Source organism: Leptinotarsa decemlineata, unplaced genomic scaffold, assembly GCF_025532065.1.
Source record: "Leptinotarsa decemlineata unplaced genomic scaffold, Ldec_3_MD MMD2_tig00000882_RagTag_RagTag, whole genome shotgun sequence".
Classification (NCBI taxonomy): domain Eukaryota; kingdom Metazoa; phylum Arthropoda; class Insecta; order Coleoptera; family Chrysomelidae; genus Leptinotarsa; species Leptinotarsa decemlineata.
The window spans coordinates 238,729-262,665 of record NW_027412556.1 but is presented as its reverse complement, the minus strand read 5'-3'; the positions used below and the strand labels follow the sequence as shown (position 1 = coordinate 262,665).

Here is a 23,937-nt window from a genome sequence, read left to right as displayed (position 1 = left end):
TGGAATCTCGAAACATTCATCTCTCCCATTGTACCTACACAATAGGTTCTGATATAGTTTTCAGGCTCATTTCATTTCTATTAGAGTATCAGTACATAGAATATCCTTTCTCCGTTTGAGACTGTGTTCAAAAGATGGAACTGTTACTAGTTAACAATCTTCCTTCAGAATAAGGTTTCATACATACAGTCATGCCGCGTTGAAAATAATCGAGTCTCAAGCACACTGCTTTTGGGTCGGATCTTTCCTGCACTGATGAGAGGTGACAATTCGAAATTGGTCAGTAAGTGATCTACTCGACTGATTTCAGCATGGTCCTGCTGGTGGATGAATGAGAAACTGCAAGGCTATCTGTGAAATATCTTGCATGAATGTATGTTGGATATTATTGACTATCCAGCGTAGTATGAGCCAGAAAAGTAGTTGTTTTCCGGCAGGTATTTATCAGAACATACTATGTAGCTGACGTTGGGGAAGATGAATGTTTCAATTCCATTTCGAAATATTTATGTTAGTATACGTATGTATCTCTCCTCGATACAGTCTTCAGACTTATTTGATTCTGATTTGAATAATATTAGTTTTCCCCAGGTCTGTAAACGATATTATATCAATGAATCTTCTCGATATTAATCATCAAGCTTCTGTCAAAAAAGGTAGTCAAATGTTGAGTTGTCAAGTTTCTGTGACGTATATTCTGTGTTCGAGGTGTTTAATGTCATTTTTAGCGGTAATTCGAATTATATGTATCTAATCACTTATATATTGTGTTTGCTATCGAGGAATCATTACGATGTCATGTCGACGGGATTTTGGGCCAACGTTTCAACAATTCCCACCAAACTAGCTTAATTTCACTATGTTCAAGTTCACTATCAACTCGACGAAATTTTTACGTTGACAATACTACTCTCAAGATTTTCAAAAATATCATGGTTTGTGTTTTTATGGTGAGTGCCCCTTCTGTAAGGTATTCTGTGGTATGGTCAACTCATTGATAAAGTCATTAATTCACCAATCCACCAGAGTATCTTCTTCTTCTCTTTTTTTATGGTCTTTGCTTCCCTTCAGCGCAGTAGACCAGCTGTTAAATAACAGGTAAACCTTATCCTGAGAGGCATATGCTGTCTCTAGACAGCTCTTCTCCCCCCAAATTATTCTCCCAGAACAATAGACAACACTGTAGAAATAGAAAATATTGAAATATTAAAAAAAGAAATCACATAAAGGTAAACAGAAAGTAGGTGCAGGAGGTGTCAGTGTACCTTACATTTGTATATATTTTTTTAATTATGTGATTATCATTTACAAAGAAACATTGCCATAAATATAATAAATCCAAATCGTAAAAATGAGTGATAGCACTACACCAAAAAAAACAGAAAACGAACAAGACATCTCTATTTCTCCAACTCCCCAACCTCCTTCGCCCCAAAATTGGGTCAAATTCGAAGAGGATGCGTCGGAACAGAAAAATTCGCCGGCTGTCATAACGACAGAAAGTGTCCAAGTAAATTTAGAAAGAAGTCTGAGCAAGTCCCTGGACAGCCCGAATGTGGCTGTTCTAAATCCTAAGCCTCTTCGTAATGTGGAACTACCAGTGGCAACTGTGGAGCCCATAAGACAGGGATTCTGTAAGAACATATTAATTGCTCACCTGAACAAGTTCTATATGTTAGGTTTTCAGCGAATGGGGATATTATTGTCACCCTACTTCCAGTCAATGCACGTTTTCCTTGGATTACTCCAGCTCAATTCCGTCCGGAGTTAGTGCCTGAAGAGCTAATGGCCCAGGGGCTAACTGTAAGTATAAAAATCAGTATGTTCGCCTCATAGGATTTGGGTTTCATAAGACATTAAAATGTGAATGAGTTTATATAACTGGAAATTTCTAGAACATATCTGATACATAATAACAGTTTTCTAAAAAAATGCTCAGAAATACATTCTATTTTTTCTTTCTCAGTTAACTGTAGAAGAATACGTTCAAGCCTTGGAACTGTTAGTGAACGATGTTCGGTTCTCAATGTACAACATCTGCTACAAGAGAGTGTTGGTGGTCTGGATAACGGTAGCTTTTCTGGTCCTACTTGGTTTGCTTTTCTCTGGTCTAACGGGTCTTACTCTTTTCGGTCTAGGTATAGGTTGGCTGTTTCTGAATGCTGCTGCCATTTTTCTGTCGATATATTTGAAATTTCGATTGCAAAGGAACCTGGAGAAATGTTTGGCCAACGTAAATAAGCACTTGTTGAGACACAAAATCGTAATAGGTGAGTTGATATTTTTCTTTTATAGACTCAGTGTGAAATTTTTTAATTAAAAAATATCAGAATCATAACTTTGTAAACTTTATAGCAACTCATATACAGGGTGTTTGAGTTACTTCCACGAAATTTGGTACCCGGGTTTTTTTGATGTAAGAAATCATAATTTCTTATTAATTTTCACTCAACATCTAGAGGGCGCTGCGTAGTTTATTTCATTTGAAATAAATAATGACAACATACACAGCGCCCTCTAGATGTTACATGAAAATTAATATGAACTTATGATCTCCCACAGGTAATAAGAACATTATAAATGAAATTTAATGATAATTCATCATGCAAATGATTTTTACTTTAGCTTTGGATGATCGAGGGAAAATAAGCTGTCACAAAGTCACTCTGTGTTTCATCTACATGGATTCCGCCCCCTGCATAGCTCAGCTGCATGCCAGTGTAGAGCAACAAGAGCGAGACCAAGCCAACGGATGGGAACAGAGAATGGATATCACCGCTAATGATATCGTTATACAGGGCAGCAGGACGACGAGATTGTCAAGAAAACAGGTGAGTCATTCAGGCTAACTTGTAATAGTGCCAGAAGAAAACTCTCCCCTGCTCTAGATTCCCATACCCTTCGGGAAAAGTGATTCTCCTGAAACATTTTTATTGATGTAGGGTCAGGCCGAACTGTTGTTCCTGAGGTACTCACAAAGGTGGGGCAAAGATTTTCTGAGGCGAAGATTAGATTGGACTTTGGACGAAGTGATGGGTAACCCATCGAATCCGAGGCATATCAACTCGGCGATCTGTCCCTGTCAGTATGTCGAAGAGATCATGACTAACAAACCGCCTAGAGGGGACAATTCCAGAGACTGCTGCCCTCTTTGGTCGAGGTTGATGATACGCATGGGCATTTACTGAGTAATGTTCTGTTTTCTTTTTCTATTTTTTTTTTTCGTGGGGTTATGGGGCTTCTGTGATGCGGAACTTACGGTATTGCAAACCACGTATATACAGGGTGATTCTTACGAGTAACTGGTTAACAGTTGTGGAAAAAATATTTAATTTACATAAGTTATCGCCGTGAATTAGAAGATTGGCCATTTCCTTCACAAAAAATGGCTTTGTATTTTTTGTTTGTTTTTCAAAATAATATTTTCTATTCTCATGCAGAAAACGAAACTTAACTGAGTTACAATTAATAGAAAAACTGGTTTTTTGTAGCACTCTGTATCATTCATATATCTATTTTGCGATCATGTACATATTGTACTTTTTTATTGCAGATTTTCATGTAATGAAAGAAATGAGCTTGATTATTATAGAGGATGAATCCCAAAGTCAGAGTTATGGCAAGCTTAAATTGAAAAAATACATTGAAATTCGTGAATAGAATGAGCATATCAGAAATGCCAAGAAAGCAATATCTCAAAAAACTCTGCTTTCTATTCAGAACAGGAAAAGTTGTGACGAAATAAATTTCTGGTCATGTTCAAATAATTCAGCTTGATAAAAAACGTGATTCATTCAAAACATGATATCACATGAATGATTTATTTGTTTACAATCTACTATTGCCACATAAACTAACACCTCCATTATGAATAATCTATAGATAAGGTTTATGGTGTAGGCTATAAAAAAATTTCAATTACTGTTTTTAAACACCTAATGTTGCAACAGTATTGTTAATTTTGTAAGAAAGATGGTTACAGTAAATTACTGGAAAATATGCAACTATATATAACTTCAGGTGGATCATTTTTTTTCAATTGATGAATTCTTACTTGTTTCTGCTTAAAACTCTGTTTTTCCGTTAATCAGCTATCGCCTCCATACGAACGACAGCTCTCAGAAGTTTAGAAACTTGTGCGAGCTAAGGACTAACGAGGTCTTACCTTTTAACGTGTGATTCCTAACACGGTTCATCAGCTAGATAGTAAATCATCAAAAGAGGCGTTCTCTTCTTTTTAAATTGAACCTTTTACTGTGCTACCATCTACTTGATCTAAATCATCAGACTTCATTTATACTTGGGACGTTTTTGTAGTAACTGCAGTCACAAAATAGTATTTATAATATCCTCAGTTGATAATCACTCGAATTTTCAAATACTCATTCAGATTAACGATATTAGCATAAAGATAGGATTCAGAAAAAATATTTTGTTATTTTCTATGAATCAACTTTAGTCAAAGTTTTTCATTCAGCTGACAAAACACAAATATCCACTTTTGAAAATGTGATCTCGATTTTTTTGCAACCTTGAATGCCAACAGTAATTTTACCGTTATTATTATTGAAACAGGTGAATCACCTGTCGACATTATTAACTATCATTATTATTTGAATTGAAGGGTTATATTTTTAGGAGTGATTAATTTTTGGGAAAGAAAGTTTTTGGTTTTCTATTACTCCATCTTGATACAAAAAACGAGGATGAGGGAATCTTCCAAGGAAAGGAAGGAAGTAATCAATTTGAAAATAAGTAACTCTATACATGGATGTGTAGATCATGCAAAGAAGTAAGTTTCAGACACAAACTGAAAGAAAGTCCTCCTGAAACAGCTACTTTCATATAAACATTGAATTACACGAAAGAAACAAATTCTTTCGAAACAAATACTTCTCTATGAACACTGAATTATACATCTATAACTATATACATCCATGTATAGAGTTACTTATTTTCAAATTGATTACTTCCTTCCTTTCTTTGGAAGATTCACACATCCTTTTTTTTGTATCAAGATGGAGTAGTAGAAAGCCAAAAACTATTTCCCATCATTATTTAGTTCTTGTCAAAAGTTTACATCTACAACAAAGCTATACATAGTTTATAGAACTTGATAATCATCATATACGTCACTTCAAAACCCAATTTTTCAACTCATTAAAATAAACGACATGCAAAAGAAACTTCATTTAAAATTGTAGATCTGAATAAAATTGAGCTAATTAAACAACTGGCCATTTCAAAAGGTGTAGTACATAGTAGAAATCCTTTGTTTCCCAAAACAAGTAAAAAATATTTTTGAATAATGGTTTTAAATTTTTTTTTTTTACATTATTTGAATGAGTATCTAAAGGTCTTACTCTTAGTGCCAACATTGAGAACCTGAATGGAACATTTGTGACACATCTCGGATTCCTATGAGTTGTCTAATCACGTGTCCAATCTAGTTTTAATCCGGAATGTCTTTGTCCCACTAATTTTGTTTATAAAACTTGTGCTAATGCTTTCATCGAGGACCACCCTGTATGTATAAATTGTATTGACATAGCTTTCTAGTCATAACTTAATTGCTACTGCAGCTGCTCCTAACAAACCAAATTCTTTTCAGGTGTTTTGAAATAATCTCTAATTTTCTAATCTTTCCTTTTGTAAAGTGATTCCCAGTTTTTTTTTTTTTCAGTACACCTTATTTTCTTCTTTGTTCAATAGTTAACAACGACTTAGGAAGTACAGTTTTACGTTATGGCCAATATTTATTTATTTAAACAGGCTGAAACAATGTATAGCATCAATATTAACTTCTACATGTTTTTTCCTCTGCGTAGACTTCAGAATTAGGAAGAGAAATAAAACAGACATAGAATGAACATAAAATAAGTGCTTCAAAAAAACCTGGATTAAATTTTCATTCTGATAATTTTTTTTGGTCGAATTTCATTCAAATCTGGTATTTTTGCGCGATTGGGTAACAACATATAAAACTTTTACATTTGTAATATTAGTAGAGTGGTTACTCATAAATTTCTTTCGTTCACAATAAAATAAATCCATAACTTCTTCTGGATTAGGGAAATATTTAAAATACATGATAATTATACCGAATAATTCAATGGTAATAATAGTAATTAATTTTGTAGAGGATCTGTCTAGCAAACCATTTTCTTGAAAACAATATCGATAATAAATGTAAAAAACTGTCATTCTTAGCTCGATTCTTCTAGCCAGGTCACAAAATTCGTGAACACAACGATCACTTACTTCAGATAAAAGAGCACTGGGTTCGATAGTAATGTGCCCTGAGCAATGACAAATTCCACAAATTCAAAATAGTCAAGTCTGTAAGGCCCTTTGGAATGATAATGACAGTGTCAATATCTGTTATAAGATTTTATGAAATAATAAATATCGTTATTGAAATTATCATTATTATTTTTGAATTCTTCTTCGACCCTCGATTTGCATAATTCAATAAATCATTATAGGAAATTTCAATTCTATTTAAGACCCTTTCGTTGATACAGAGGAACCAATAATAATGATAATAATATTTATTAGCCATTTTGGTACTTAATGTACATATGGTAAGTCATTAGAAGTACTATATAATATAAAAACAATTAAAAACATGATCTGTCATATATAAATAAAAAAACTAAAACAAATATCACAACAGCGAATGGGTATCACAGTTAGAGAAGGTATAAATTAATAATAAGAATATTAAAATTAGAATTTTTGTCCTAAATAATCCTGTACGCTATAGAAACACTTTTCTATTAAGAATTTTTTAGTGTTATTCTTAAATATTTCATACGATTTAGACTCCTTAATAGCATTTGGTAGTTTATTGTACAGTGTGATCGAGTTATATGGTGGAGAATTTTTAATTTGGTTGGTTTGTGAGAAAGTTTTCTCAACATATCACCATGACGTGTACAATAGTTATGAGTAGCCGCATTCACTTCGAAAGATGCAAGGTTACTTCTTAAATATGTTACACATTTCAGTATATATATGCGTGGAACTGATAACAAGTTTTCCCTTATGAGTATAGGTTTGCAGCTATCATGATAGTTCATATCAAAAATGAATCTTATAATACGTTTCTGGGCAACAAATATTCTATTAAAATATCTACCACATCCCCGTGACATAATATTTAGAGAAACATGTGGATATGCCTTTGCAAAGTATATGCTTAGAAGGCTTTGTGAATCTACACACAATTTCATTTGTTTCACTGCAAAAAAAGCTGAATTTAATTTCTTGCAGACACTGTCAATGTGCAGATCCAAATTTAGAGATTCATCTAGTATAGTTCCTAGAAACTTTACGTCACCTGACATCATTATTTCATCAGTAAGGTCAATTTCCCTTGGGATGTTATTTTTTCTGTTATAAAATTTCAGTGAGACAGATTTAGAGGTATTCAATATTAAATGATCACGTTGGCACCATGAAGTAAATCTATCAATAACATCTTTGACCCTTGTTAGTATATCTTCAAGTGTGGCTCCAGTAATTGTCATTGTGGTAGCATCTGCAAACATAGTAATATAACAATTATCAATATCAACATATTGCGCGAGATCATTAACAAATATTACAAACAGTAAAGGTCCCAATACTGATCCCTGAGGAACTCCTAATGTTACGTCATGTTCCTTGGACACGATATTATTATATTTGACACTCAAATGACGACCACTTATATAGGATTTTAACCAAGATAATACGTTATGTGGAAATCCAAGTTCTATATATAAAGTCAGTTATATATTCTATAAATTAATAGGCGCCTAGGTTTTGTAATAAGCTTCCTTTACATTTAAAGTGGTTATCTTATAATAAATTCAAAACTTAAATTAAACATATACGGGAAAGCTATTACTCAATCCATGACATTTTAAATGCTGATCTGGATGGTTACAAAACGGAATTTGATTACCTTCATTTAAATAATTTGACCATAATTTGTTTATAGAGTCTACTTTTGTCTTGTCTGATTTATTTTAATTTCAATTTGTATGTTACTTCAACCATATTCTTGACATGTGTAAAATCTTTGTGATTGGAAATAGAAATAAATATCTGTCTATCTATCTATCTAGAATATATTGACAAAGTTGCTTGAACTGGGACTCACTGTACGTTAACTTGATACCATTATACAGTGCATTTCTTTATAGCCCCCCCCGCACTGCTATTTTTTTAACAGGCAAACTCAAAAAATTGAAATTTGGGATAATGAAATCAACGCATGAATACTTTATTTTGAAGTGAAACTGACAGATGAAACTTTAAAGATGGCGACTTCTTGAAGGTTCTGACGAATACTTCACAACCCTAGAATATGAAGTCAAGTGCAAATAATTGGTGCCTATATCCAGAAAAAAATAACGTTTCGATAGGAATATTGGGAAACCATATTGTAGGACCTCTATTTATTGATCAAAATTTAACAGGGGAACTGTATTTGATACGCTGAAAACTACTGTTGACCCTCTCATCACTGAAATAGTCGAGGTCCTACAGAATGGCCAGCCCGCTTGCCAGATTTGACACCTTTGAACTTTTTTTATGGGGCTATTTGAAGCAAAAGGTGTACGAAACTGAAGCTGCTTCACTATTGGATATACGGCAGAGAATAATAAATATTTGTAGAGATATTGACGTTACTGTTTTCGAAAATGTTCAGCGTGAAATATCGGATAGGCTGTTCATATGTCAAGAAGTTCAAGGCAACCATTTCGAGCATCTTCTGAACTGACCTAAAGCTTGTTACCTTATATAATGTAGTTAAATGTCAATGTAGTCAGGCAATTATTAAAAGTTCCGCCATTTTTCGAGTTGACCCGTTAAAAAAATCAAAGGGGGGGGACATTAAAGAAAAGCACTGTATGACAGATGTAAATATCTAAAGCCAGCCTCTGAATTTCTCCAACGAAAATTTTACTTTTCAGGAAAGAGCAACCCTTCTATTTCTACGTTATTCATCACGTTGGGGGGTGAGCTGGCCAAGGGTCGTTTGGTAAGCCCTCCGGCGGCAGGCGGCCGCCATTGCTCTTGTCTTACATGCCCATGCCAGTTCATCGAAGAGCACTTATTCTGTAAACCTCCAGGCAAGTTGACATGCAAATCTTTTTTCTCGCTTCCAAATCAATCGACGGACCTATGTCATATTCAATGAAACTGTTACTTGTTTTGTGTATTTCATTTATTATTTGATATCTTCAATTTCTTCTTGTTCGTTAGCCAGCGAACAAGAATGAATTGAAGAATTTTCGAATAGAGCGCAACACATATTTCAGTGAATTGTTTTTCTGAAATTATCATTTTATACGTCTTTACCAAAGTAATAATGAACAATGGCACTGATTTTCGAAATCTCCTGTTTTTTTTTTATTCTAGCAGCTCTGTTTTGTTTTTATAATATCTATAAGTGTATGTTGATATGTCTAACATATATAGAGCTTTTAAAAGTGATATATTCAATTCACCTCTTCATTACTCTTGACAAATATGTTTGAATTTTCATCCTTGGTATACAGTGTAGTCGAATTTTAAACGTAACGGACTCATTATCATGAAGTGCCTCAATATTTTGAGAAACACAAGGACTCGTCGATTCTTCTGTCAAAGAAGAACACCTTTCTTGTGATTCCTCCAGCTACACCCCATAAGCGTGAGTAAAAATCGTCCAGTAATATTTTAACGGCATTTCTAGCCGCAGGAAAACTAAATTCGACTTTTGGAAAGATACAAACAACCATTTTGAAAAGGTTGTTCGATTTTAATTTTCCGAAAAACCGTCTGGATATTCCAAACAAACAGAATTAATTCCAACTAGTTATGAGCTCTGTCTGCAGTTGACTTAGTAGGACTTACTACAGCGCCACCTGCAGACAAAGTCCGGAAGCAACTCTGGTTCAATCCGTTTGAAATAACCCACCCAGCAGTGAAGAGGAGCTAGTACTCCGAAACTGGTCTGTCAATGGACAACCCTACTAAATTAATTTCAGCTTTTCACATATAGAAAGTTATCTCGCGACTAATATTCCAAATGAAAGACATTGTACACGTGCCTGATGGTTTTACTTCAGCTTTCTGCACGGTAATAACTGGGTTAGCTGTTGTTTTTCCGGTGGGTATCTGCCACGCGTACCTACAAAATCGTAAGCAAGGGCTTGGTATTTTTACCAGATCCTGAGCATATCTGTTATTGCTTTTTGTATAAGAATACGTTCTTCAAGACAAATTATGTTTCCCTCTCCTGAAATTCACGATAGAATTGATTCAATTCCTGATAATGGCTCTGTTTTGTTTTCTTTCGACCACCCTATCTAGATATTGTTATTTGTAATATACTCTTTACTTGGCAGTGGAATCTCTTTATCGCAGCTGAATTTGAAAAGCATGCAACTCTGACAAAATTTGAGAAAAAAATTAATATTTGATCTTCACAATTTGCAAAATATTACCTTAGCCCAACCATATGCTTAGGTAGGTTCAATTCATTTATAGTAGTTCCTAATGGATGTGACATTGGCTAACAAAAATTTCAATCTGTATCAATTAAAAAAACAGTTTTAATGAGAGTCATGAAAAAACAAAACGATGATTTTGTGGTGCTTATTTTCTTAAATATACTACATACACTTTTTGTTGTCACTGTTGATACTTTTTTTGCCACAGTTGATACTTTTTAATGAAATCCGTTGCAATGTCGTGCAGAGTTATGAAAGTTTAGTTTTTTTTTTTCTCTAACCATCCAGTTCAATTTTTTCAGTGCTCATATTGAATTGAAACCCTCCTTGTGTCTTAAATATGTAATATATTGAGGGGTACAAGTAATTTCAGAAATATTCTTTGGCTCAAGGACTCGATACTTTTTAACTGGTTTTTGGGGAATATAACCTCTCACAATCTCAAAAATAAATGCAGAAGATTGTTGATCTTTGTTGAAAACTTCTCAGGTCACAAAATTCGTGAACTCAGTGATCACTTACTTCAGATGAATGAGCACTGGGTTCGAGAATCGTGTGCCCTGAGCACAAACAATTCTTCGGTTAACTCTTTTAAACTGTTCATAACTGTTGAGTTTCAATAATTGTAACTTGTTGTAGAATTTGCAGTATTGAAGTATTGAAAAACATCCCACAATATTTAGGATATATAAGAAAGCATGAAAAACTAGAAATTTATAGTAATTTACAACTGGAAGTTTGGTTTCTACTATTTACTATCATCAATATTAGGTTTTTATTTTTTTCTTTTACAAATCAAATAAATCATAGAAATTGTTCTGTGTCGAATGGGGAATGTTCCTCAATTTGGGTTATTACAGCAAATGCAAGTTTGAACAAATTAAAGTTGAGTTTAATTCATGAGTTTTTCAAATTCACTTCAAAAAGTATTCAAATTGATGTTTCAAATGTTGGGTTTTAATTTTTAAAGGGATTTGTTTCTAATTCACATATTGGCAACAGAGCCTATATCAAGTTGAAATAATTTATAGGTACATAGATATTCTACTTTAGAAAAGGAAAAGTATCTTTATAAATCAACAATAAAGGCAAAATATAAATTATAGTTTAATACCACCTCCACAATCCACATAAACAACAGTTGTTTTGTTATTTATTTATATAGAGGAAGATAGGTTAGGCGCACAAAATGTCATATGTCACAGAATGTCTTGGAACTCTCAAATATGTCATCTTTGTTTGTCTCATACAGCTAACAGATTCATTGTCCTTCATTAGCTATAACCGATGTTGCCAAATGGTGAAATAGAAACGAATCCCTTTAAATGTTGAATGCATTATTCCATTCCTCTTTTTTAAGTATCTAAATAATTTTTTAAAGAAAAAGGTTGAAATGATAAGTTTAAAATGCGTTGTTTTAGAGCTCTTTTATGAAAAGTATTTGATTTTCGTCAGGAGGAACATTCCCCATTGTGAAACTTATATAGAAATGAAATTTATCCAGACTTGTCCTCTATATTGGTGAAATTATTATTGTTTTAACTTTATCGTTTTTTTACAAGTAATAAGTGATCTGCTTGCTATTTATCTGAATACTCTTGAGTAACTTTATTGCCCGTCTTTTGTAAATATAAGCTATGAATCTAAAAAAGGTTAGAATCAGGAAATGTAAATTGTATTTACTTAGATATATTGGTGGTGGGTATTTTTGTTATTGTTATACTTCCATATCCCTATAAATGAATGTATTGCATCTCAGTCAAAGGTAATATCTCTTTCTTGGTTTTTGTTGGCAAACTAAAAAAAATATGTTATATGAAATTTTAAAATATTTACGCAAACTGAGATAGTTGTATTAGACATACACTGTATCTGTTTTTTTTTAATCATTTATTGGTGTTTATAAGAGTTGCGAATAATTGTCAATAATCGCAATAAAAAAAAACTCTATAATGGTTATCTTTATAAAAAAATCATGAGCAATATTATGCAATGATGAGTTTTACATGTGAATTCATTTGAATAATTGTTTTATGTACTATATTTTGTTGAATTTGAAGAATTTACTAATAACTAGTATCAGGGGTATATAACAAAAGTTTTTTTGGTTTGACTACGAAGCTTTGGCCATCCGTGGTGGAGGAAGTTGATGATTAGGTTCTAGAAAAATATGCTCTGAGTTATCCTAATGAACTGGGAATGATATTGAAGTGAGATATTCTTGAAATGAATAGGGAATACCACAATTATTATCAATATGAGAACTCAACTCTCTTTAAAACCGTTGGACTTGGTCCCATCCATCCAAGTAAATGTCTGAAAGTCTATCTTGAAGTGACTTTGAGTCTGTTTAGAATGTTAGACTGAAATGTTACCCAGAAAAAATTATACAGTGTGCGGCACCTTACACGAAACAGATCAAATGTCAAAAAAATAGATGCAAAAAACAAGTCGATTTTCAGTTCAATGAATACATTTTTTATCATAGTCTCAGCTGTCATACTTTCTACCCCTGGGAAAGTACTACGTAACTTTTCTTTTTGCCGCCCTCTTGCGGGAAAAACAACTTTTTCTGAGGTTATGTTTGTTGGAAGAAATTTGTTTTGGGAAAAGTTGATTTTTGTAAAGTATTTATAATGAACGTCATTGATGTGTAGGTATTATATAAGTCAGTTGAGAATATAATTTTGAAAACCGTTCTCGATCACTTTTGCTTTTCATATTTTCGCAAATCTATTGTATAAAACAATGTTATGATAGACAGATGTCTCGCTTACACTGTATAATAAACGCCTTCGAAAATAGACACCAGGTGGAGTCTATTCACACAGATTTTTCAAAGGCATTTGAACGAGTAAACCACAATTTGTTGTTGCATAAACTAAAAGCTTTGGGTGTCCAAGAAAACATTGTGGAATGGATTGAAAATTATCCAATCTGCAGAGTACAATTTGTAAAATATGGTTACTCAGTAACTTCCTCAATCACAGTTTCATCGGATGTACCACAGGGTTCTCATTTAGGGCCATTGCTTTTCAACATATTTGTTTTTCCAATCATCACTTTGGAGTGTCTTTTGGATAGGCTTCTTAAATCTCCGTTCAACTCAAAGAAACATATTGCTCATGAAAGCTCGATTTCAAGAGAAATTTTCACAAAAGTTCTGTATAACGTTTTTTTTCTCTCAAACGCCGTACACTTCAATAATCAAATCATTTCCGTTAATTAGGGCAGTGGTGTTTCACAGAGCAATACTAAAGTAAACACCAAAATTGTACTTATACACTTTTGAGGTTGTCAAGTTTTAAAGAAGAATCAAGAGTTGGTTGTTTAATTACTGTAAGGAAATTGTTGCGAAAGTAGACTAAGTAGTTTCTAAAAAAGTTCATGAATGGGTTGATAATTTATGAAATAAATATCGATTTATGAACTACAATATACTCGAATGTTTTATGTATTTGTTATTTTGGCTGGTCCCTATAGGCATGTATTGATGTTTTACGGTTTAACGACTGAAGAAAATATATTTATTTTTTAATTTACTGAATAGCTGACTGCAGTTGATCAACGCGATCAATAAGATGTGCCTCTAAGGACGTAGCTGTATTTTAGCTTCACTGTACTTATATCTATTTCAGGAACGGATCCGTCCACAATCTGTGAATAACATTGTACTTAATATTATATTTTATACAATAAATTTACTCTATTACTAGCTGGGTTTCTTCTTGCTTTCATTTTTGGACTTGGGAATACCACCCTGTCCTTCGTTCAGCTTCCTATTCTAACGACAGCACTTGGATACTAAGGGAGGAAGGCACCTGAAAGGATATGTGGTTGGTGGAAGATTATTATTATTATTACATGTTTTTACAATTGGGTTTTTTGCATGATCGTCGCAACCTGCAATTAGTATGCTATGTTTAAAACACATTTATGTTCTGGAATGTTAGTTGTCGGTTTTTACTTCATGAAAAAGGTCGTAATTTTGAGCTACTGAATGGAACTCTTTGGCGATAAAGTTTAGCTCAGTATTGGTGGATATTTGACAATCCCCAGCTCAACAGCTCGTTCTCAAAATGTTTACTTAATGGGGTAAATAACTGGGTCCATTTAATTTTTACGTTCATTCATGGGGTAAATAACTGGGTCCGTTTTATTTTAAGTCCATGATTGGGGTAAATAACTAAGTCCATTTTATTTTTAAGCCCATTAATGGGGTAAATAACTGGGTCCAATTTATTTTTACGTCCATTAATGGGGCAAATAACTGAGTCCATTTTATTTTTACGTCCATTCATGGGGTAAATAACTGGGTCCATTTTACTTTTATGTCCATTCATAGGGCAAATAACTGGGTCCATTTTATTTGTACGTCCATTCATGGGGTAAATAACTGGGTCCATTAATGGGGCAAATAACTGAGTCCATTTTATTTTTACGTCCATTAATGGGGCAAATAACTGGGTCCATTTTATTTGTACGTCTATTCATGGGGTAAATAACTGGGTCCATTTTATTTTCATGTTCATGATCACAACTGCAACAAAAATACTGTAAAAAATTTGTTGAAGCGAACTTGTAATTGTTAATTTTCACTTTCTAACTGTTACTTGCTAAACTTGCTTAATCAAAACTTGTAAAATACACATTTACACGATCAAAATAGTTTCTGGAATGAAAATGCACTTGTCTGAAATAGATATCCCAGCTGTAGAACATTTCGCTTTTTTTATTACAAATTCTTCATTAACGATCTTTCTTACTAACATCAACACTTGGTTCATAAACCTATTTTTGCTTTTTCAGAGAGTAATGATTATATTCCTCAGTATAAAAATGAAAATGGAAACACAAACTGCCAATTCCAATTTTAATCTCTGAATTGTGTTTTTAAGTTCCAATAAACGTTTATTATCATTACTTGTAAAATGTAACACATGTCAAAAATAGTGTCCTTAAAAAAACTAAAAATGTGTATAAACACTACTGTTTATTCTCATAGGGTCAATTTTTGTTGAAGTTATAAGCAATTGGGTTTATAAACCAAATTTTTTTTGATTTCATCTTTTACGTTGGATGCTTTCGATATTTAACTTCTCTAATAAGCCCTATTAATGAATGCTTATAATTGTGTTATTTTTCAATTTGTTTTCAGATTATATTGTCGTAATTGTATTCTTTATTTTATTACAGGCGGTCAACGCATGCTTTGTTACAACATACCTGACAGAACTATTCGTTTTGATCCTCACACATATACTTTACCAGTTTAGCTTGAGAATATATCTCTGTATATGCCAATCTTTTAATCAAAATAAATAACTTTTACCTAGGTTTTCTCTTGAATGGTTGACTTTCCAAAGTGGCTTGCCAAGGAGAGAACATTCAAATCCATTGATTTATATCAAAAACATTGATTTTTTCTAAAATGTTTACCCACCATCAAAGATTTTTGTCACACAATTTCAGTTTTGATAATTAACATGGTTATACAATAAACCACTTTTTTTTCCTTGAATGATTAGCCTGATACAAAACAGACTTATAGAAACTGCTATACAGTGACGAAATAATTGAAGTATCATTTGATTTAACATTAAACTTCTTGAGAATGAAGCAAGTTAGGGCATATTTTTTTTAATAAAATGAAAAAATTGCAACATTATATTTAAATCTGCATTTATGATACACCTTGTATATTCCACGTGGTGGGAAATGAGAGACAATATGCTAACGTGAATGTTGTTGTTTGTAGCTGTTTATATCTTTGTTATGAAACTAGAGTGGAGTAAATGTCGAACTTGTTAAAAGTTTTGAAAGGAACTATAAATTTGACAACATAAACAAATTGAACGACTGTCAATGCTAAAGAAAAGAATAGGAAACAACATATGTATCAACTTTGAAATATTTTGATTTCAACAAGTGCATAAATAAAACTTGAGTCTGAAGAAACTCTCCCCATAAAAAAATACATCATTTTATTATTCTCATGACTCGAAAATTAGGCATAGAGGGTCTGATTGTAGTTTACAACTCGTAATTATATCTCGCGACTAGAAAACGTTTTGAATATGACGGATGGACAGATTGGGTAATGCAGTGAACAAGAGGACATTGGCAGATCAAGATTTTCAGATAATGTGGTGCTGCAGCTTTTTCCAGGTTTTCCTGCAGCTGAAAAAGCAATGCGCCACTGGAATCAATGAAGTCACCCCGGAGCGCCAATTAATTTTTATTGTTTTATAATTTCATTAGATTGTTATTAATAAAATGATAACAATTATCGTTTCACTCATCGACATAACATACAACAGAAAAATATATTCTAATTGGTTCACTGTTCTTCACATGGATGAGAATTTTGGTTTCAAACTCATAATTCAGACGTTATCTCATATAACCCAAAATATATACATTGAAGTTATGACAGAAAATAAAAAGAAAAGCATAAATCATCGTGAATGAAGTATAACAAAATGAATTTCGTGTTTTTTCTCCAAAATATGGTAAGAGCCGAGTTTTAACTGTGATTGAAGCCGAGCTTCAACTGTTAGGAAAGCCGAGTTTCAACTGTAGCGAGAGCCAGGATTCTACTGTTCCGGGAGGCAAATTTCAACTGCAGCAAGAGCCAAGTTCCAACTGTGACGTGAGCTGAATTCCAACTGTGAGAGCAGAGTTTCAACTATTACGCGAGCTGAGTTTCAACTGTGACAGGAATTCAGTTCCAACTGTTGCAGGAGTCGAGTTTAAACTGTTACGGAAGCCTAGTTTCAACTGTTGCTAGAGCCGAGGTGCAGAGAAATTATTAATTACTATTGAGAAACGAATCAGTGTAGTGATAACAACCGAATAATCATGTTGTAACCTTCTTCGACCGCCAAAGAGAAACAATGGTCATTGTGGCATTTTCATTTCTGGGTAGAACGCATATCGTTCGAAAAAAGAAAAAAATACATATGTAATTTCAAAATCTCCTCTTTGAACTCCACATACTTTATCTAGATCACTCTCTCGAGATGGTTATCCTGGTAACTGAAGTATTTAGTGAAATGATGATCAAACCGATTAATGTAAAAATGTCGTCAATATCCTTTGAAAATACAAATTCTTGCCAAATTAACACATTACGCAGCACGTTAAGAAAGTTAGGAAAAAATAATAACATGCAAAAAGCCGTATATAGTATTACGATCTTCATTCGGGTTTGAAGGCCGTCAATGGTGAATAAACCTCTGAAGAAGACAACCTCTTATGCTGGCAAAACGTCATGATACAATTCCGAACCACGACGGCCTTCAAACCCGAATGAAGATCGTAACACTGAAATTCCCAGCCGCGAAAACCTTAAACCAATTCACAAGCCGTATATAATTTTCCACCGAAAAGAAAATTCCGATTAATAACAATTATCGACTCTATTCATTGACATAACAAACAATAGGAAATTACATCTAAAATTATTCTATTTTTCAAACTTCGATGAGTATAAAGCCTCACTTTTTATGATTAAATTTTGAGTTCAAACTCAGATTGAAGTCAAGAAACCAGAGGTCTATGTCGGAAAAATATAAACCGAGATTGAAGTCATGACAGAAAATGGAATATAAAGCAAAGATCATTTCGAATTGAAATACAATAATATAAACGTGATGAGTAAATTTCACCGAAGATCAGTGGTTGGAGCTGAGTTTCAACTATGACGCGAGCCACGGTTCAACTGTTCCGGGAGGTGAGTTTCAACTGTTGCAGGGGTCATATTTCAACTGTTATGTGACCACAGTTTCGACTGTGACATGAGCCGAACTTCAACTGTGACGGAAGCCGAGTTTCAATTGATGGGAGAGAGAAATTTATAACACTTTCTATGAGAAAGTGTTATTAATTTCAATCGAGTTGAGCATCAACGTGATATGATAATGAATGGATAAGCCTGTTGTAGCCTTCTTTGACCGTCGAAGTGAGGCAATAGTCATTGTGACATTTTTCTTTCTGATCGAAAAAAGGAGAAAACTCATGAAATATATAAACCTTCCCTTCGAACCAAGCATACTCTGAATAGATCATTTTCTCGAAATTATAAATCTTATTATTGAAGTCTGGTGAAATGATAATCGAACCAGCTGATGTCAAAATATCGTTAGTTTCCTACGAGCATACCAAAATACACACTCTTGCCAAATTTCAGGATATAATTTCTAGATATTTCCCAAGATACGGTTAACCTTAGACCATCGACATAACCTTTGCCTTAGATCTTGTCTGAGCGGCTAATCGACGGTTGCCGTTCTCTACCCTGTTAGGAAAGATATCTGAACAGATAACACTGTCCTTAAGGAAAAACGAAAAAAGTCCAAAATATGGTGAATCTGTAGTGGGACCCAAGTTACAACTATGACACGAGCTGAGTTTCAACTGTGCTGAGAGCAGAGTTTCAACAGTTGCGAGAGCCAAATTTCAACTGTGCCCAATTATCGACTGTTGCGAGAGGCTAGGTTCATAGAAAGTGTAACTAATTACTATCATCAGGTAACGAATCATTGTAATGATGATGACCTATGATCCTGTTGTAGCCTTCTTCGACCGCCAATGTGAGGCAATATTCATTGTGGCATTTTCAATTCTGGAAGAGACGATCGAACCGGCTATCGTCAATCTCCTTTGAAAATACACATTCTTGTCAATTTAAAACGTTACTCGTGGAATGAAAACAGATTTTTCAATAGTTTTTCTTTTGAAGTTTGAATCGCGTTGCATTTACTGTGGTTCAAGTGAATTCGAAAATACATAAGCACAATACCATTTCTATTTTTGCAAATAAATATATATAACCATATATAATATTCCATCGAAAAGTAAATTACGAATAATAACAATTATTGTCTCCTCATTGACATAGCAAACAACAGAAAATACCATCTGAATTGATTCTCTTCTCTTTACTTCGATGAGAATAAAAAGTCTCATTTTCATTTTGAAATTTTGACTCCAAACTCAGAATTAAGTCAAGAAACCAGAGGCCCATATCGGAAAAATATAAATCCAAGATTGAGGTCATGACAGAAAATGAAATCGAAAGCAGAATTTATTTCGAATTTGATGAGTAATTTTCACCAAAGATCAGTGGTGAGAGTTTCAACTGTGACGAGAGCCAGGATTCAACTGTTCCAGGAGCCAAATTTCAACTGCAGCAAGAGCCGAGTTTTAACTGATGCAAGAGCTGAATTTCGACTGTGGTTGGAGCCGAGTTTCAACTGTGGTTGGAGCCGAGTTTCAACTGTAGCGAGAGCCAGGATTCAACTGTTCCAGGAACCAAATTTCAACTGTTCCAGGAGCCAAATTTCAACTGCAGCAAGAGCCGAGTTTCGACTGTGCTTGGAGCCGAGTTTCAGCTGTTAGGAAAGCCGAGTTTCAACTGTTGCTAGAGCCGAGGTTCACAGAAGAATATTTCCATCAAGTATATGCAGGTTAAATTGTTGTCAACTGTCATTGTCAAAGAATTGACAGTACTTGAAGGTCAGAAATATAAATATTGTATTTTTAGTTTAATAATTAAAAATTCATATTTATCGTATCTATTATTCCGCGAATAATAAAATGAATTAATCCTCCATGCTATGTAAAATTGTAATTAATTTATAAAACTAGTACAGAAAAAAAAGATATGACTAAAATGAATGAAGAGAAATGTTTTTTCTGTTGCAAATTCATTACAGAGGATGATAATACAGTGGAAGATCTAGATCTGGTTCCACAAGGATGTAAAAGAATAATCGAATCAGCGGAGAAAAGAAACGATTTTATATCCATAAAAATTATGTCACTGAAAGATGAAATTATCAGAGAACCTGACAAATTCAGATTCCATTCTACATGTAAAAAGACCTATTTGAGTAATCATAGAATTAAAACGAAACGTAAAATGCTTTTCTGTGATAAGTTTGATGAACAGGCGTTCAATATTGAGAAGCATTGCTTCTTTTGTGGCAAGGATCAAGGAAAGAAGGGACAAAAATTTCATCAAATCAGTAAAAGCGCTTCATTGAAAATGAGGCAAAAAATTCTAAAAGCTGCCATAGAACGTGGAGATCAAATTATGCATAGTAGACTTCAAAGGTATACCAACTTGTCTGAAGTCGGTGCCAAATACCACAATGCCTGTTACCGCCTTTATACTAGTGCTGCTAGCATTGCTATATGCAAAAAACAGAACATTCAAATTGAGAAGAAACTAGCAGAAAGAAATCCTGTAAAAATTGCTTTCTCAGCTCTATGTGCCGAAGTCGAGAAAGACATACTAATAAACAAAAATTCTAGAACAGTGATAAGCCTTAGTAATAGACTCGATCAAATTTTAGACCAAATGAATGTACCAGAAGACATTGACCAAGGAACATATAGAATGCGGAAAAAACTAGAGATGTTTTTCGGACAGACCCTGTCGTTTGCGAGTTGGTCCGGTAAACCTAGCATAGTGTATTCAACAGATGCAGAATACGATATTTTGGCTTCTTCTGTGCAGCAGTGTTTCAAAAGACCTGAAGAGTCAAAGACTGACCCTGAAAAGGATATTGCTGTGTTGCATAAGGCTACAGAAATTTTACGAGGAAAAATAGCTCAGAACTTCAAGAATGGTGGTAATCAAATTCCTGATGCTTTATACAGGTTCATATCATGGATTTTGGATGAAAAGAGTTTTCACGAACAGTCACCTGAACTTTCTGATGAAAACGTTACGGCAATATGTACGAGCATTCTTCAGTCTTGGAAAAAGAAGCCTGAAAGTCACAATATATTTCAAATGTGAATGTGCGAATCACTTGTTATTCGAAACTGTATTTGTTTCCTTTTGATTGCAGCAGTAGGTTTTAATGTAGCATCCATTTTTATTTTATAAGTTGTAAAAATAGTATGTGATGACATAGTATGTGTTACTTGCTTGAGATAGGAGTGCAGATAATATATAAATATATATATTTTTAGAACAGGTGTTTAAGTTTTTCAACTCATTTTCACTATTTGGAAATCATCTGACTTGTACATTTTTGCGAGTCTCAGAAAAATACTCCTGCTTCGAGAGTTTATTGATTTTTCTTTCCTCCCGACTTTTGATGACACCGATAGCAACTACTCCTGTACTCTTCTGTACAAATACTTTGTGGAAGTTTGACACATTCTGCTGTAACTTGAAACTGTTTATTCGACATTTGTATAAAACATGATGAGTTGTCGCTGTTCCTTTATTAAATCATCTCATTTCTTTTAGGTGTCCTATACACGTACTTGTAGCAAGTCGTTCTGAAATTATTCGGAACCGGCATTTGCTCTATTGAAGCAATTCTGAAGACTTCTCAAAGAGTTTTTTGGGTTTTCCCCAGCATTCTTTATGCTGACCGATTTGTTCAGAAGTTGAGTTGGAGTTGATGTAACTCGGTCAATCTATTCGTGTTTCTTCAGTTACACAACATTCACTTTCGGCTTGCACCACAACTACTCATTTTTGAATCACAATAAATGTATTTGCATTTCATACTTTATTAAGAGACGTGTTTAATATCAATACTGATTAGTATACAATGTCTGTCATTTTATATATATCTGATGGTTCTTAAATTGAGTTATATTTATAGTACAAAAAATCTTTTCGAGCCCTGAAGAATTTAATTAAATTCGAAATGTTGGCAAGAAAATCAGTTTTTTATGAATAACTGATCCTGTTACCCTATTAACATTTTTGCAAATAAGATATTGGATCACTAGATTGTTAACTAATATTATCAAATAATTTTGTCATCAATTACGTCTGAAGAAGCTATTTTCTAGGCAAACATGTTGCAAAGGAGAGTGCTGCAAGTAGCTTCATCGGACTGCTTTAGGTTTTGCCAAATAAAGATGAACGCCTGGATGGAAAGAAGATTTATGGACTTCTGGCAGAATCTTCCATGATTGGCTCACTCCAAGGCCCGTGATGCACTGTTTGGAAACTTTGATGTAGTAATGAATATTACTGGAGTTTTTTCCCAACATCAAACCGTTATTTTAACACCTCAACACGTGTTGGACTACAGTAGGGATGAACTACGATGTCTAACAGGCCTTCTACAGGTCACTGTCATTTGAATCATCATTTGCAGCGAGTCGGACTGTCGGAAGTCAGTCTCTGTTTGGAAATGATGAAACAGCAGAGCATATACTTTGTGCCTGCCCCGCTGGGGACCTGAAAGACCACTCACAATACAAACAAATCGGCTTCGTTAAGAAGCTGGGTTTATTTGGTCGAGTTTGAATAGGTGTGGGCCACAATAAACCTTTGCGGGTTGCGGTGGAGCGTCGAATGGGCCCACCCACTTTTAACCTAACCTAGTCAAACGTGTTGCAGTTTTGTGAACTATTTAGTGAAAATCTTCCAATAAAGTGTATCAAATACGTTTATTACAGAATTTCAAGTAAGTATAAAAATTTAATTTTCAGTAAATGTTCTAAGTTCTATTATATTAAATGATTTGGAAGTCAAGTTTTTATGTAACAAAAATAATAGGTATTTCTGAAAAAGAGGAGTAAGCATTTTTTTCAATGACCTAATAACTGAGTGCCTGAAGATTTAAAAAATTGTACCAATTCATAAGAAAGGGAAATGTAGTTCTGGTGTTGAATCTGGTCATTATTACGCCTTGGTCAAAGACGAAACGGACTGGTTTGAATTTGACGATAGTCGTGTCACGAAGTTTTCTGGCGATGTATTGAATCTATTGGAGCCTCTGGAGACAACCTACATTTTGTTTTATGAGAGAGAGAAGACATTGGCAGACCTTCAGATGATGTGGTGCTGATATCACTGGAATCAATGAAGTCACCTCGGAGCGCCAATCAATTTTCATTGTTGTTTTATAATTTCAATAGATTGTTATTAATAAATTGATAACAATTATCGTCTTTACTCATCGACATAACATACAACAGAAACATACATCCTAATTGATTCTCTTTTCTTCACTTGGATGAGAATAAAGTCTCACTTTTTATGACGAAATTTTGATTTCAAACTCATAAATCAGAAGTTATCTCATATAACCCAAAAAATCTAATTATATTCATGATTGATATTGATCTCAAATTGTTTGAAGTTAGGAAACCAGAGGCCAATGTCGAAAAAATATAAATCTGAGATTGAAGTCATGACAGAAAATGAAAAGGAAAGCAGAAATCATTGTAAATGATGTATAACATTTCTCCAAAATATGGTAAATTGGTGGCGAGAGATAAGTTCCAATTGTGACGCGAGCTGAATTCCAACTGTGAGAGTAGAGTTTCAACTGTTACGCGAGCTGAGTTTCAACTGTACCATGAGCCTAGTTCCAACTGTGAATGGAGCCGAATTTCAACTGATGCAAGAGCTAAGTTTCAACTGTTGACGGAGCCGAGTTTCAACTGATGCAAGAGCTAA

The 23,937-nt window shown here is 33.8% G+C and overlaps 1 protein-coding gene and 1 long non-coding RNA gene across 3 annotated transcripts; one reads left to right on the top strand and one right to left on the bottom strand.

Annotated features, from left to right (window-relative positions):
• The first annotated feature begins 1,181 nt into the window (after positions 1–1,181).
• On the top strand, positions 1,182–15,825 carry LOC111505712 (uncharacterized). Of its 2 annotated transcripts, none has more exons than XR_012465344.1 (6): positions 1,182–1,634; positions 1,688–1,803; positions 1,967–2,270; positions 2,626–2,831; positions 8,967–9,125; positions 15,687–15,825. XR_012465344.1 is itself a non-coding variant. In XM_023160565.2 (6 exons), the coding sequence occupies exons 1-5, from the start codon at positions 1,352–1,354 to the stop codon at positions 3,186–3,188; spliced, it is 1,155 nt and encodes a 384-aa protein (XP_023016333.2). In that variant the 5' UTR covers positions 1,182–1,351; the 3' UTR covers positions 8,967–9,106. The 2 variants fall into 2 exon arrangements, 1 of the variants encoding a protein (XP_023016333.2); XM_023160565.2 differs by lacking the exon at positions 15,687–15,825 and adding an exon at positions 2,943–3,188 and having other exon boundaries at positions 8,967–9,106.
• On the bottom strand, positions 12,338–16,631 carry LOC141482108 (uncharacterized). The gene is made up of 2 exons (XR_012465345.1): positions 15,823–16,631; positions 12,338–15,030 (listed from the first exon to the last, which is right to left on the bottom strand). It is a non-coding gene; the product is annotated as an uncharacterized lncRNA (long non-coding RNA).
• Positions 16,632–23,937: the final 7,306 nt, after the last annotated feature.